General features: G+C 37.4%; 5 protein-coding genes across 5 annotated transcripts; 1 reads left to right on the top strand and 4 right to left on the bottom strand.

Annotated features, from left to right (window-relative positions):
• The first annotated feature begins 30 nt into the window (after positions 1 to 30).
• RHIMIDRAFT_255613 (uncharacterized protein) lies at positions 31 to 986 on the top strand. Its single transcript, XM_023611181.1, has one exon. The coding sequence runs from the start codon at positions 128 to 130 to the stop codon at positions 920 to 922; it is 795 nt and encodes a 264-aa protein (XP_023465317.1). The 5' UTR covers positions 31 to 127; the 3' UTR covers positions 923 to 986.
• Positions 987 to 2819: 1833 nt separating this feature from the next.
• Positions 2820 to 3726, bottom strand: RHIMIDRAFT_255612 (uncharacterized protein). The gene has a single exon (XM_023611180.1). It carries the CDS (start codon positions 3364 to 3366, stop codon positions 2884 to 2886), a length of 483 nt encoding a protein of 160 aa, XP_023465316.1. The 5' UTR covers positions 3367 to 3726; the 3' UTR covers positions 2820 to 2883.
• Positions 3727 to 5775: 2049 nt separating this feature from the next.
• Positions 5776 to 7718, bottom strand: RHIMIDRAFT_227424 (ATP-utilizing phosphoenolpyruvate carboxykinase). The gene is made up of 3 exons (XM_023607596.1): positions 7578 to 7718; positions 6959 to 7513; positions 5776 to 6898 (listed from the first exon to the last, which is right to left on the bottom strand). The coding sequence occupies exons 1-3, from the start codon at positions 7689 to 7691 to the stop codon at positions 5906 to 5908; spliced, it is 1662 nt and encodes a 553-aa protein (XP_023465315.1). The 5' UTR covers positions 7692 to 7718; the 3' UTR covers positions 5776 to 5905.
• A 1875-nt stretch (positions 7719 to 9593) lies between these two features.
• RHIMIDRAFT_227422 (uncharacterized protein) lies at positions 9594 to 11048 on the bottom strand. Its single transcript, XM_023607595.1, has 2 exons — positions 10831 to 11048; positions 9594 to 10781 (listed from the first exon to the last, which is right to left on the bottom strand). Exons 1-2 carry the CDS (start codon positions 10997 to 10999, stop codon positions 9751 to 9753), a joined length of 1200 nt encoding a protein of 399 aa, XP_023465314.1. The 5' UTR covers positions 11000 to 11048; the 3' UTR covers positions 9594 to 9750.
• A 37-nt stretch (positions 11049 to 11085) lies between these two features.
• Positions 11086 to 13438, bottom strand: RHIMIDRAFT_255606 (alkaline phosphatase-like protein). Its single transcript, XM_023611179.1, has 8 exons — positions 13301 to 13438; positions 13126 to 13246; positions 12834 to 13076; positions 12381 to 12778; positions 12167 to 12324; positions 11724 to 12114; positions 11501 to 11658; positions 11086 to 11451 (listed from the first exon to the last, which is right to left on the bottom strand). The coding sequence occupies exons 1-8, from the start codon at positions 13415 to 13417 to the stop codon at positions 11337 to 11339; spliced, it is 1701 nt and encodes a 566-aa protein (XP_023465313.1). The 5' UTR covers positions 13418 to 13438; the 3' UTR covers positions 11086 to 11336.
• Positions 13439 to 13493: the final 55 nt, after the last annotated feature.

The following is a 13493-nucleotide window of genomic DNA, read 5'->3' as shown; positions in this document are numbered from 1 at the left end:
TTTAGAATACAAAAACACAAAATATGACATAATCATTACTTTTTTTAAAATAAAAAGCTTAAAATTTTCTAAAATAAAATAAAACCAGCATTTTTTTTATCTTTTTATCTTTTTCTAAAAAAAAAAAATGGAATCATTTACTGGCTATATTAAAACACCCCAGGACGCTCTCATCATTTTTGAAGCTTGTAGAAAAGGTTTACTTCAAAGAGTCAAAAGGCGATTGACCTCTAAAGAACGTACAGAAATACGTTCTGGATCTGTCTTTGCTTGGGATGAAAGAGAAGCTGGCATGCGACGATGGACAGATGGTAGAACTTGGTCACCCAGTCGGGTCTTGGGTAGTTTCTTGACTTATCGTGAATTGGACACAAAAAGACGTCCTCGTAAACCTTCGATGGCTATACCTGGCATGAAGCAGGTCGTGTTTTCGTATAAACCCAATGGATTGATCAAGCAGAGTTTCTCTATTTGCACTGCATCCAACCAAAAGCTTCATTTAATTTCTTACTACAAAAAGGCTGATATTATCTCTGGACGCTTAAAGAGACCCTCAGATGACCCTTTGCTAAACAAATTAGAAATCCCCAAAGGACAGTACCCTGAAATCAATCCACTAGATATCGGCGGTGGTCATACAGCTTCTATTCACAGTCTGCAATATTATAATCCAACTCGGCAAAACTCAACTGACTCCTCCATCATATCAGCCTCGCCTTCTTTAACCTCATCGCCATGGTCATCGGATGAAGAATATTATTACAACAATAACAACAACAATACAAATGAATTACAAGAACCTGAATTAATCCCTTTCCCTCCTATCCGCTCTTTACCTGCTCAGGATGTTGCTTGGGAAAAGCTACCTTGGTCGGAAGACCATAGACAGCTGAGTGCTCTTTACCATGAGCTGCGCATTTAATTTGTTCTATTTTTACGACATGATTATTTATTACCACACTATCACAACAACAACAACAACAACAACAACAACAATGATTATACTACAGTGGTTTATTTATGAACATCATATACAGCGAGCAGCAACCCTCTCTTTCCTTTTATATTATTATAATAATTCATATTCTCTACTTTTGGCATTACTTTGGTTATTATTATACCAATTCCACACACAACAGCAACATTCATTTTAATGTATATAACAACAATAAGCTTTTCTCTCTTCCCCCCCTTTTTTTACAATATATAATACGTATATATGCTACCTTTTACTTAGACTACACACGCATAAAAAAATACTTATTTATTTACACAATGCTCTTTATTTACACTTAATAAACTTTAAAGCCTTGTTTGGTTTTTAATTGAACCCTTAAAAATCATTCAATTTTCCTTTTTAAGAAAAACGTAAAAGTTTTATTTGTCCTTTTACTGCAAGTCCGTTTCATCTATATTCCCCCTTCCTTCTTTAAGTTCTGGATAGTTCATCCCTTATTCCCTTTATTTTTTTTTTTTTGGTTTTTGTAAACAGATAAATTCGGAAGCCGCGGCACAAAGTACAAAAAAAGCGGGTTCTACAGCATAAATAGGGGGTTAAATATTTTTGTTTCATGTAAAGTTCATTTTTAATACTTTCTACACTCTTCCAACTCCCCCCTTTCTTTATCTCTCTCTCTTTCATTCTTTCTCTTTCTCTGTCTTTCCCTCCTACTTGTGCTTTCATCACAAACATTTTAAGGAGTATTTGATACTTATGCGCACTAGTTGGAATTAAAATAAAACCAATGATTTCCTTACTGCACATGTTGTACACATACGCACGGATAGATGGACTAGGGCCAAGTCTGTGTGTGGAGATGAATAGAACAACTTGATGACTAAAGTACAGTGTTTGATGATGATGCCAACACATGGTGATACCATCTGATGATCGAGTTACGAAGTTTCTAAAACGATCTATGACAATTAAGATATAATCGTAGTTTCAAATGTCTTGGCTCTAAAGAAAACCATTTCTCTTCATTTTGTCGGGGGCTACATCCTTGATCATATATATACATATATGGTAAGGGGATACAGAAAAATATACGTAATGATGCCTTCATATACAGTGCTTCCCAGTGACAAATGGCGCTTTTTGAAAACACCTTGCGCTTTTAAAATTCTCAATTAGAAAGATAATTTATTTAAAATATGTATATACAATAATGTAATATATAATAAGGTAATATAAGTACATAGGCTTAAAAATAACCAGTAGAGGATATAAAATGAGCATAGGATGTTTGTGCCAGAGGAATTACAGATTTAATGTTTGATTAACCGCGTAATCTTTCCAAGCAAGGAGATCAGGAACTTGCTCAACGTATTTTTTTCACTGATCTAGGTGTGGTGGGAACAACAAGCGAAGTAATAGTGTTTCTAATCAAGGAACCACAGTATTCACACAGCTTCTCAAAGTACACAACATTTGCAATAAATTATTGTTTGTTAAACCGCTCAAAGTGAAATTATGCAACATATACTATACCATAAAATCTGATATAGTACATGACTTTTGGGACGGGATCTGTATCACTAAAAACTTTCAACATCTTTTTGTATAATTTTTCAATGTCCCGACTTTCTTTGATAGTAGAAGTCTTGTCATCAGACCCACCGAAAAACTTCGCCAGCGCAGTGGACACATCTATATGGCCTATCTTAAGGGAAAAATTGCATGCACCAGAAAATAGGTTAATGTTATAGATACTGCCAGTGATCTCGTCAAAAAGACTCTTAAATGTATGGCGTCAAGCTAAGCATGCCTTTTTAAAGTCATCATCTTGGTTTGTTTCTTTTCAAGAAGAGGAGATAAAAGAAATGTTGTTATTGCTTTATTTATTCTAATTTTATGTCGTAAGTTTGATCAATCACCTGTAATTAAGATAAATTTGTATTTACATTATTTGGCCTATGTTCTGGTGTATGTAATGTTGGCTCTACCTTAAAGAGGGCATCATCCCATTTGGACTTTTCAGTAGCAGTACATTTGCGCTCTAACCATGCCAACTCCACAATATCATTATTTGATAAAAATAATTGATTGGTAATATAAACGGTTGTATGTATTACTGCTGTACGTTCCAAAATGGTCGTGCTGAGAGGGTTGCTTAGGGAAACCATCAGATCTAAGAAGTATGTAACTGTACGGTCAAGGAACTGAGTATCATGGTAAATGATAGGATCAATATTATTTAGATACGAGAAGTTAATTAGTTCCTGTTTGATGGCTCTTGGTGTAAAATATGCTCTATGGATTTGTTCGATCAGACGTCTTGCATTCTCCGTGAGAACGATGGGGTTAACAGAAGCTTCTGATTTGATGTTGTCATGTTCTTTTTCACTTGCTTGCTCTTTGAACATTGATAAGACTGCTGGTAATGTTCCATAAATAAAGCTGTTCTATATTCTCATATTGCTTTCATAAGACACGATTTAAACTGTCTTTAAAGTCGCACATCCAGAGTTATCACTTTTAGACTGTGGCACAACAACAATAATAGGAAACATCCCTTTCACCAACTTACGGGATCACTCTTCAATGAACTTGCTTTTAAAATGTGCGCAAAAGTAAAATGATAAAGGAACAATCCCGATGTACTCCCTATCAACTTCATGACCCAAACTTCCGTAAATTTCCCCTTTTTGTGATGCGCTCCAACAATACAGATACATAATCATGAGGGGGTGAAAGCAGGTTAAAACTTGTATATTCTACATGAGCACATTATTAATCCTTTTATTAAAAAAAGTCCTTCATTTAATAAAAGTATTACAACAATAAGCCTTTAGTATAGTGATTTGTTAAAGATAAAGTATTCAAAGATCATGATGTTCACATTCCAAAGGTTGTAACTATAGCTTCGGCAACAGAGGAAACACTCCTGTGCAGCACCTGCAGCGAGATTTAGCAAGAAGACACGAGACAGGACTATACAACTGTAACGACTCCCTGTGTGTTGACCACGAACAACTCAAGAGAAATAAGCGGATACACGAATTATCTGGGACTATAAGGTCAGAATATTAAAGAGAATAGGATCAGAAAGTACAAGCTACTTATTCAATTACAAGTTCATTTTCATTCGAATTACGTCAACAAAAAAAAGCTTCGATTTATCTTTATTCATTTATTTTTAGGGGAGAACAAGATTAACTAATCGGCACTATACAATTGAGAGGTTTTCAAGATATGACGACCCCCTGATGGTAGAAAAAATTAGAAAGACAAATATAGTAAAAAGCAGAAGCGGCGTTTTGGAAATGACTTTCCAAATTGGGAGATAATGGTACCTAACTTTCCAATTAAAAATGACTATAAAAAGGTTACTTTTGCATCTCCTTTCCCTCCCCCTTCTCTTTGAGTCTTATATGTTTATATGCGCTAAGGCCTCTTTTAGGGGGTCAAGTATTGACACTTATTGTTAGAAAATTAACCAATAATACCATAAACGTGTATAAATAACTATATATGTAATCGCATACGATCGCATGTGAGACATTTTATGCAATATTACAGATATCAAGGATATCCTGTTTTTGGCTTTATCTCCTCCCAATGAATGAGAAAAAGAAGTTTTTTTTTAAAAAAAAAAAAGCATAGGTCAGAGAGAAATGTAATACATCCTTTGTCTTTTTCTTTAAGAAGTTTAGTCGCATACAACATACATTGGACTTCCGATCGGTTTGGGTAATCGCCATTTAGTGGTATTAAACGTAGTATCGAGATTTAACTTACAGCTCCATATGTTCATTCCTCTCCTTTTGAGACATCTCGATTGGCTGATCTACATGACACTTTGCGAATTAATTTGTTGCCACCCTGTTTAGTAAGCGCGGTCTAGGCAAGTTGGCTAGGCTTTATTCCATCTGAATTAAAATGATTGTCGCAGAATTAAAGACTATGACGTTTGGTCAAAGCTCCATTTGTTCCAACAAATCAATTAAGAAATAAGAACAGATTTTATTTTGGGAATCATCTTTCGTCTTCTTTTCGACAGCTGTACGATTTTGGCACTAACTTTATATGCAATTCTCTTTTCTAGGAAAACCAAGGACTGCATTGATATTGAATGGCCTGTCCATAATGTTGGAACTCACAAGAGCGACAATCTCTAGGCGCATGACAGACATCTTGAAATACGTTGTCGAACAAAGTCTTGATGGTGTTTGATTTCTTTCGCTCTCACTGTAAATTAGTGCCCAATGGGTGATGTTAGTAAAACATAGTAAGCGTATTCAAAACACGTTGAAAACAGCATGCTTCAAGTACTACAATCAGAAAACGCTCATGCGTGTTTAAGCACAGCTATAACCAATCTTATTGTTAAATCTTTCCATTTCGAGTATTTTATCAAGATATAATATCCCCTCCCAGTAATTCAATGATCAGACACTGATCTTATCCATTGAGAGCTTTTTTTTTTTTTTTTACCCTTTGAAAGCAGACATATGGTTCTTTTCTTTTTAGATTCAAATACTGACACATTTACTAAAATTAGAAAAACTCACCCTTGAGGTGATTGGAATGAAAACTCTCTAGTTTGTATACAACTCCCTAATGTCACTCCCTTTCCCTCCTTTAACTATTTAATACAACACAAATTTTCCTCCTTTTTTACTTGTCTTCGCTCAAACAAAATCAAAATACAGCTTTTCTCCTTTTGTTAGCCACACTCTTTAAGGAAAAAAGGCAAGTAGGTCTTGATTTTACCAAAAATGGTTATTTACAAACAGGGCATACTACGAAGAGTGAATATGGTAAAGAGAAATACCACTTGATACAAAAATAAATTTTTTTTTTATTCAATGTCATGTTAATAAGAGTATGATACAGAAAAATAAATAATGAAAAAACAAACTTCATCATGTTATGCAAAAGAGAAAGAGTATATGAAGGAATTTAGATCTTGGGACCAGCAGCCAAAGTTTGAGGAGCGGCTTGATCTTCGTATGTCTTGAAGTTTTCAACAAACATCTTGGCGACATTCTGAAGGGAAGATTTGAATTGTTCGGGAGTACCGTTCCAGGCAGTCTTGGGGTTAAGGAGTTCAGAAGGAACGCCAGAGACAGCCTTGGGGATGCTCAAGTTGAAGATTTCGAGGGTTTCATACTCAGCCTTGGCGAGTTCACCGCTGTGGATAGCATCGAGGATGGCACGAGTGTACTTGAGAGGACAACGCTTGGATGTAGCAGCAGAACCACCGATCCAGCCAGTGTTGATCAACCAAGCATCAGCCTTGTGCTTGGACATCTTTTCAGCAAGCATACTAGCATAGCGTTGAGGATGGAGAACAAGGAAAGGAGCACCGAAACAGGCAGAGAAAGTGGCTTGAGGTTCAACAATACCATCTTCAGTACCGGGAACCTTGGTAGTATAACCAGAAATGAAATGGTACATGGCTTGTTCAGCAGTCAATTTAGAGACAGGAGGAAGAACACCAAAGGCATCACAGGTGAGCAAGATGATGTTCTTGGGGTGACCGCCCATACAGGGAAGCTTGGCGTTGGGAATGTGGTAGATAGGATAAGCACAACGAGTGTTTTCGGTCAAGAAGTCATCAGAGTAGTCAACCACACGGGTTTCTTCGTCCAAGACAACGTTTTCGAGAATAGCACCGAAGCGAATGGCGTTGAAAATATCGGGTTCCTTTTCGGCAGATAAGTCGATACACTTGGCATAACAACCACCTTCAATGTTGAAAATACCATCGTCGGACCAGCAGTGTTCGTCATCACCAATCAATTGACGCTTGGGATCAGCAGAGAGAGTGGTCTTACCAGTACCAGAAAGACCAAAGAAGAGAGAAACATCACCATCGGGGCCTTCGTTGGCAGAGGAGTGGAGAGACAAGACACCAGCTTTGGGCATCAAGTAGTGCATGACAGTGAAGATCTATCCCACACATTTAATACCACGCTCTCTTTTCTTTTTCCTTCTTTCTTTTATACTTACACCCTTCTTCATTTCACCAGCATATTCAGTACCGAGGATGACCATTTCGTTACGCTTGAAGTTGACAGAGACAGAGGTAGTAGATGTCATGCCAGTGGTGTAACGGTTAGCAGGGAATTCACCTGCGTTGAAAATGGTGAAGTCGGGAGTGCCAAAGTTTTCGAGTTCTTCCTCAGTAGGACGAATCAACATGTTACGCATAAACAAGATATGATAAGCACGAGAGGCAACGACACGGACCTTCTTACGGTACTTGGGGTCCCAACCGGCGAAACCGTCAAAGACGTAGAGACGAGGACGGGTATTCAAGTAATCGATGGCACGTTCACGGTTGATCAAGAAGACACGTTCACTGATAGGAGTGTTAACAGGACCCCACCAGACATCCTTTTGAGAGGTTTCTTCTTCGACAATACGCTTATCCTTGGGAGAACGACCAGTCTTCTTACCAGAGTAGGCACAGAGGGCACCAGCAGATGAAATGACGGTACCTTGTTCATAAGTCAAAGCTTCTTCGTAAAGGACGGCAACTGAGGGATTACGCTTGATGGTAACCTTGAATGATGATAAGAGTGAGTCATTTTGTTTTAGAGATCAATGAACTGATTGTTTTCTTTACCTTATCATAGTCAATACCAGCAACTTCATGCAATTCTTCTTCAACCTTGGTGTGGACTGAGCCAGAGCTGGCAGGTCTTCCAGTGTAAGGGGATCCGGGTCTTGAGGCAACCATTGTTTTTAATGCGTATGTAAAAAAAAAATAAGAGTAAAGTGAAAAGGACGAAAGAATAAGCTGATCCTTTTATATTCATCTATCCTCGGAAAGGTCGGAGTACGATCGCTTATGCCCTTCTCCTAGCTCGTGCAAAGGGCATCCTTTCCAATAAAATGAATGTCCGCTGGGTTCAGTAAGGCAAACGGGACATGACGGAAGTTATATAGTGACTTTGGTCCGATTTCTTCCTAAAATCATATTCTTTAGGCAAGGAGTCAATTTAAAAATAACGCACACTTGCAAATGCTTTATCTTAAAAGCTACCGTAAACAAATAATTAATGATGCGAAAGCAAAGCACACGTAAAAATGGAAAGAGAAGAGGGGATTGATAGAGCTTGTTCATAATGGAACTGTAAACAGCCGTTTCCCCACATTTTAACAATTGGCCCAATCAAATAACGTGGGAATAGTATTTAAATTCAGAGTGTATATTTCAAGCTCACAACTAATTGCTATATTGATGAATGACCATAAAACGATTAAAGATGTGAATCATACATCTGTGTGCTATATATTTAATAGATGCATGCCTCTGCTCTTTGTTTATTTGTTTTATAGTCAATATGCACACAGCACCATTCATACATCGGGGACAGAATCAAAGAAATGGCCCACTTTCACATGCCTGATTTATATATAGCTCTTTTTTTACATTATGACAAACATTCATTATGATAGGTCTATCTAAGGTTAGTAATAGCGACAAAAGATCAATGAGCCATATTCATAAGCCTAAAGGGTCCTCCTCAAATGAACAATGAATTCACAAAGGTTGCACATTTTTCTCTTAACTCTCCCCCCATCATTTAGTCTATTTTTTTTGTTCCCGCTATGTTTATGACGTTAATTTCATTAGATAAATTACCCCATCACATGCGATTCATAGGAAGCCCCTTTCAAAGGTTCACTGAACGGTCTGGTGCAGCATTTCATTTTGTAAAATGGATCAGGGGCCGCCCTTTCCATAAACGTACACTGCCCTTTTTAGATGAAAGAAGGGTACTTGTTTTCTTGGTCTGCTTACATTGACGTGACTTGTCATGAATAAATCAAATGCATTATTCCCTCCCGCTTTCGTCATTTTCTTCAATGATCTTCTTTTGTGCTGCACTATCAAAAGCTTGATCCAATGACGACATTACCGTCATTCTTAGTGATCAGTCTTTCCCCTATGAGAAAGTATTAGAGGTAGCAATCTGTACATCATTGAGCACACGGATCACCATAGTGACAATAGTGCCCATACTTTTTGAATGCAGTGACCAATAATACAAATTGTAATAATCTTCCAATTTGTACAAGGTAGACATAAAGGACTGAGTTTTCAAGTTCATTTCACAATAGCTGCCCTGGCAGATTTTGTAGGCTTATGAAGCATGCTAAACATATAGAAGTTTTCTTTTTTTAACAATTAGCTGGTTTTAGATTCCGGTTTTTGTAGCTGTATTTCGTGCTGTCGACTTTTGACTCGGTAACGGTTAATGCCAATGTCTACTTTTTCAACCACAGCTGCAACACTCACTTTTTCAGCTTTGATTGTCACTTGTCTCATCTTTCTTGCTGTCAACGAACCCATGTTTAGATTTTGGGATATGTAATTCTACCACCCTTCCTGTAACTTTTGGTTTCAAATTCTCCTCGGTAAGCTCCCTTACTAGCCCTTTTACACCGTATACTGTTGTCCTGCCTGTATTGCTTTTTGTTTCTTGTACCCCAAAGCAGTATGTTTAGCGAGCTGCGGGACTACCGTTTCCCCACATCTACACTGCGCTCTCCTCTTGTGATCTCTAGGAATCATTATTATCAAGGCTGTACTAGAGTGCTTATCAAGATGCTTTAAAAAACCAAAAAAAAAAATGCAACTAATCTCATTGTCACTTTAATAAGCTTGAGCTTCGGCTCCATATATAAAATCACTGTAATAATATACAATACCATCAATAACAAAAAAAAGGGGGTAATAATGATGACGATAATAATAATAAAGATAATATAATAAAAAGGTATCTGCGTTCTTAATTCTTTGTTTCTTCGATCGCTTTCATGGCATCATCTGCTTCCTTTATCGCTTTAACTTCATTACTGTCCTTTGACGCCTTTTGGATGATTTCCACATAGTTTGCAGGGAACATACCCATTGTTCCGTCTCTAAGTCTTCCTTTCCACCATTGGCTTGCTGCATTCGTTACTGGATCTAACTTGGTAATAATGGCGACAATATCGCCTTTCTTCAGGCTCAGTTCCATCGGTGACTCTGCTGCAAAGTCGTACATTGCACGAGCGAATTCTAATTTTGAAGGATCAATTGTTGCTGCCTGCTGCTGCTGTTGTTGTAACTGTTGTTCTTGTAGGCGTTTTTGATTGTTCGAAATGACTTGTATTAGTTTATGCATTAGGTATGGAAGACCAACTACCATGAGCATGAACACAATGAATGGTTTACGTGACATCTTGGGTTTGCTTGTTTGGTCAAACTGATAAAATTCTGATGCATTGATCTCCATCGGCTTAACAGCGGGTGCTCGTCCAGTTATTTTTTGAATAAATCGTTTTACCAGACGATAGAGGGCAAAGACGCTAAACACCTGTCCTAGATAGTTTCTGAGATATCCTAATTGTTCAGCAACTCCCATTATGGCCATAAAGCTCGAATGTGTTGCCATAAAGGTTGATTCAAGCATTTGGGCAAATCCACCAAAGGATCCGACAATGTTCTCTACTACTTCAAATGCTGGTCGAGTACCCATTTCCATACGCTGAGTAAGAGGCATATCTTCTCCAGGACGATTCATGGGTCCAAACCGGTTCATACCATAACCCATACCATATCCTCCACCATAGCGGCCATAGCTTCCGTAACCTCCATATGAGCTACCATAACTTCCATAGCCACCATAGCCACCATAACCAGTGGATCCAATACCACCATAGCCAGTGGTTCCATATGATCCATATCCAGTAGAGCCATAACCAGTGGATCCATATGACCCATATGATCCATATCCAGTAGTTCCATATCCAGTGGAGCCATATCCATTCGAGTATCCTATCATTTATTTTAATAAATATAATAAATTATAAGTAATGAAATGTACCCAAGGGTCTGGCTGGAGTTGCAATGGTATCATTTGTTGTTGTTGTTGTTGGACGATTAGGAATGTCAGGCGCTGTGCTAGTTGTTAGATTAGTTGCAGTAGTAGGAGAAGTCACAACGGCTGAAGCATTAGGATTGTTCACTTCCCAAGGTTTAGGTGGTGAAGGCATGTTGATAAATAAAAGGTATTTTTTTTCTCTGTGGGGATAAAAAAAGGATAAGGTTGAGCATCATTCTCAATTTTGATTGGTTCTAATGTCGGTTTATGAAAATGGTAGAAAAAGCATTACTCATGAAAAACCTTGTTGCTCACAAATATCTGCTCTTCCTCTTTTTTTTTTAATTATGAATTGTCATTTATGCAACTTGTAAAAAACGTCAATTAGAATTGAATTGACTCTTTAAGTACTTGATTTTAGCTGTTACACTATTGTAAATCAGTGATAGACATTGTGTCTGTTTACAAGGTGTAACAAGATAACTTTCATGGTTTAAAGAGTTTTATTTCTATAAATTAGGATGCTTCAAGTGCGAAGGAACAAAATGATAATGCTGAAGGACACGGTTATATTCCAGTTTGTCCTCAGCTGTCATATTTGATAAGTGAAAGGATGGATTATTTCTAGAGAAAACGAAATGTTAAAGAAAGATAGCATAACAAATTGACTTACTTGTTTAATTGTTCTGTGATTCCTTTTAGATTCAAGCCAAATGTGCTGGTAATAAATTGTCCTATTTCTGTATTTTCGTGGCTGCCTGCAAGTCCTTCTGTACCATTTCCATAAGCATACAGATTAACATCTACTCCACTATGGCCATGAGTTGCCCACTAAAAAAAGATATATATATTTATATACATGTAAACTAGCAAGCGATCATACTAAATAAACTTACTCCCAGCTGAGCCCTAATAGAGACCATCTCTGCCAGATAATAGTCAATATTACTTCCTGATTTTAGCAGTTGTTCAATTTCTTCATCAGTTGCATCCGCGATTCCAAGACGATCTTTCAAGACTGTTTCTACAACGAATTCTTTTGTTCTATTTTGAGATACCAAATCTGCCAAAGCTACAGTTGAGCTCTTCACTTTGGCAAGTACGTCTGGATACCAAAGATATTCTGGATATGCCTGTGAGACCTGTCTGGCTAAAGACAGTCCACCTGTCTCATGATCACTTGTTGAAATCATGATAGTATCTGGATGCTCATCCACGTATTTTTTGACAAGCTCTACTGTTCTTTGATATTCTAGAATCTCATGCACATGTGTAGCAGGATCATTCCTATTGGACCTTCGTCAGTAATTACTCAGTTCAAGCCTTTGCTATACTTTACGAGTGAGCAGCCATGTCAATTCGACTGCCTTCGATCATGATAAAGAATCCCTTGTCACTGTTTTCAGTCGCCTTGAAGAGAATATCAAGAGCCTTTTGAGACATTTCGGATAAACTAGGTTCCTTACTGGGGACTCGATCGATTTCATAAGCCATGTGCTATATATAATTTACATCAATCTCTTTTTGTATTGATTATATTTGTCGCTATTTACGTCAAAGGAGAACAAACTGATAGCTGGTAAGATACTAGGGTCAACAGGCAAATCATCAAATGCGGTCTTGTTATTATAAATGACCGTATTCCAATCATATCTGTCCTTGGCCTCATTCAGTAAATGTCGTTGGTCTGAGCGACAGCTATCTTTGGACGATTTGGGTAAAAAGTAACAATAGCCACCACCAAACATTAAATCAACACTACGGCCTAATGGATTATCTCCAATTTGTTGCACGGCAATCTTGTTTTCATTATCTCTGTCTGTGACATGCGCTGAAAAAGAAGCAGGTGTAGCATGCGTGATGCGTGACGTAGCTACAAGTGCTGTTAGCATTCCCTGAGTATGTTTGGCAGATTCAAGGATCGTGCCACAGGGATTTTTATGAGGGTCCACTATGCATAAAATGAAAGATGAGAAGGGGGTCTTTTTTTTATTTTTACTTTCTACCTCCTACAGCACCATTGTATGTTTTTATGTTGCAACTAAAGGCTGTTGCACCAGCAGCACTATCGGTCACCAGTGTGGAAGAACTGCGAGTGCGTGATTGACCAATATGAATGGTGTCTAGTGGCATCTGATAGTCGTACGGCTTATTATTCGTGTATTGATAATATGTTCTAGCAAATGAAACGGAGGCTGGACCTAAACCATCACTAATCATCATGATGATATTTTTAGGCTTTACATTATCTATTATAGATATTGTTATTGACATTAATTTCGAGCTTGATCTTTTTACCATCAACTGATCTTGTATAGTTGTGTAGTGTCAGCTTAAAGGGCGATAAAGTAAGAGCAATGATAAGAGTACTTAGTATAGTGATGCAGCAACTACCAATGATGTATAGTTTATATTTAGACTGATAAGGGAGTAAGTTAGTCTATATATTATATATATCATATGCTTATATTACAATATATGGTTGATGAGGGTTTCTCTTGGATGACCACTCATTATCCAGTATGATATCCTCTTGAATATCTTCTGTACTATTTAAAAGTGGTTCACTTATTTGCTTATTCTTCTCCATTTTGCATTCAAATAAAAGAGAGAAAAGAGAAAGAAAAAAGAAAGAAAGAAAGAAAAGAGAAATGGTCGATCTCCTT

This window comes from Rhizopus microsporus, assembly GCF_002708625.1.
Source record: "Rhizopus microsporus ATCC 52813 unplaced genomic scaffold scaffold_10, whole genome shotgun sequence".
NCBI lineage: Eukaryota > Fungi > Mucoromycota > Mucoromycetes > Mucorales > Rhizopodaceae > Rhizopus > Rhizopus microsporus.
Note: the sequence above shows the minus strand (reverse complement) of the source record. Positions and strands in the feature narration are given on the sequence as shown.

Coding starts and splice junctions, on each gene's coding strand:
- RHIMIDRAFT_255606 (XM_023611179.1), bottom strand. CDS start 13,417: ATGGAGAAGAATAAGCAAATAAGTGAACCACTTTTAAATAGTACAGAA. Junction 12,325..12,380: donor TCAGTTTGTTCTCCTTTGAC/GTAAATAGCGAC, acceptor AATTATATATAG/CACATGGCTTATGAAATCGA. Junction 11,659..11,723: donor CTATTAGGGCTCAGCTGGGA/GTAAGTTTATTT, acceptor ATCTTTTTTTAG/TGGGCAACTCATGGCCATAG.
- RHIMIDRAFT_227422 (XM_023607595.1), bottom strand. CDS start 10,999: ATGCCTTCACCACCTAAACCTTGGGAAGTGAACAATCCTAATGCTTCA. Junction 10,782..10,830: donor AACTCCAGCCAGACCCTTGG/GTACATTTCATT, acceptor AATAAATGATAG/GATACTCGAATGGATATGGC.
- RHIMIDRAFT_255613 (XM_023611181.1), top strand. CDS start 128: ATGGAATCATTTACTGGCTATATTAAAACACCCCAGGACGCTCTCATC.
- RHIMIDRAFT_227424 (XM_023607596.1), bottom strand. CDS start 7,691: ATGGTTGCCTCAAGACCCGGATCCCCTTACACTGGAAGACCTGCCAGC. Junction 7,514..7,577: donor CTGGTATTGACTATGATAAG/GTAAAGAAAACA, acceptor TCATCATTCAAG/GTTACCATCAAGCGTAATCC. Junction 6,899..6,958: donor CTGGTGAAATGAAGAAGGGT/GTAAGTATAAAA, acceptor TGTGTGGGATAG/ATCTTCACTGTCATGCACTA.
- RHIMIDRAFT_255612 (XM_023611180.1), bottom strand. CDS start 3,366: ATGTTCAAAGAGCAAGCAAGTGAAAAAGAACATGACAACATCAAATCA.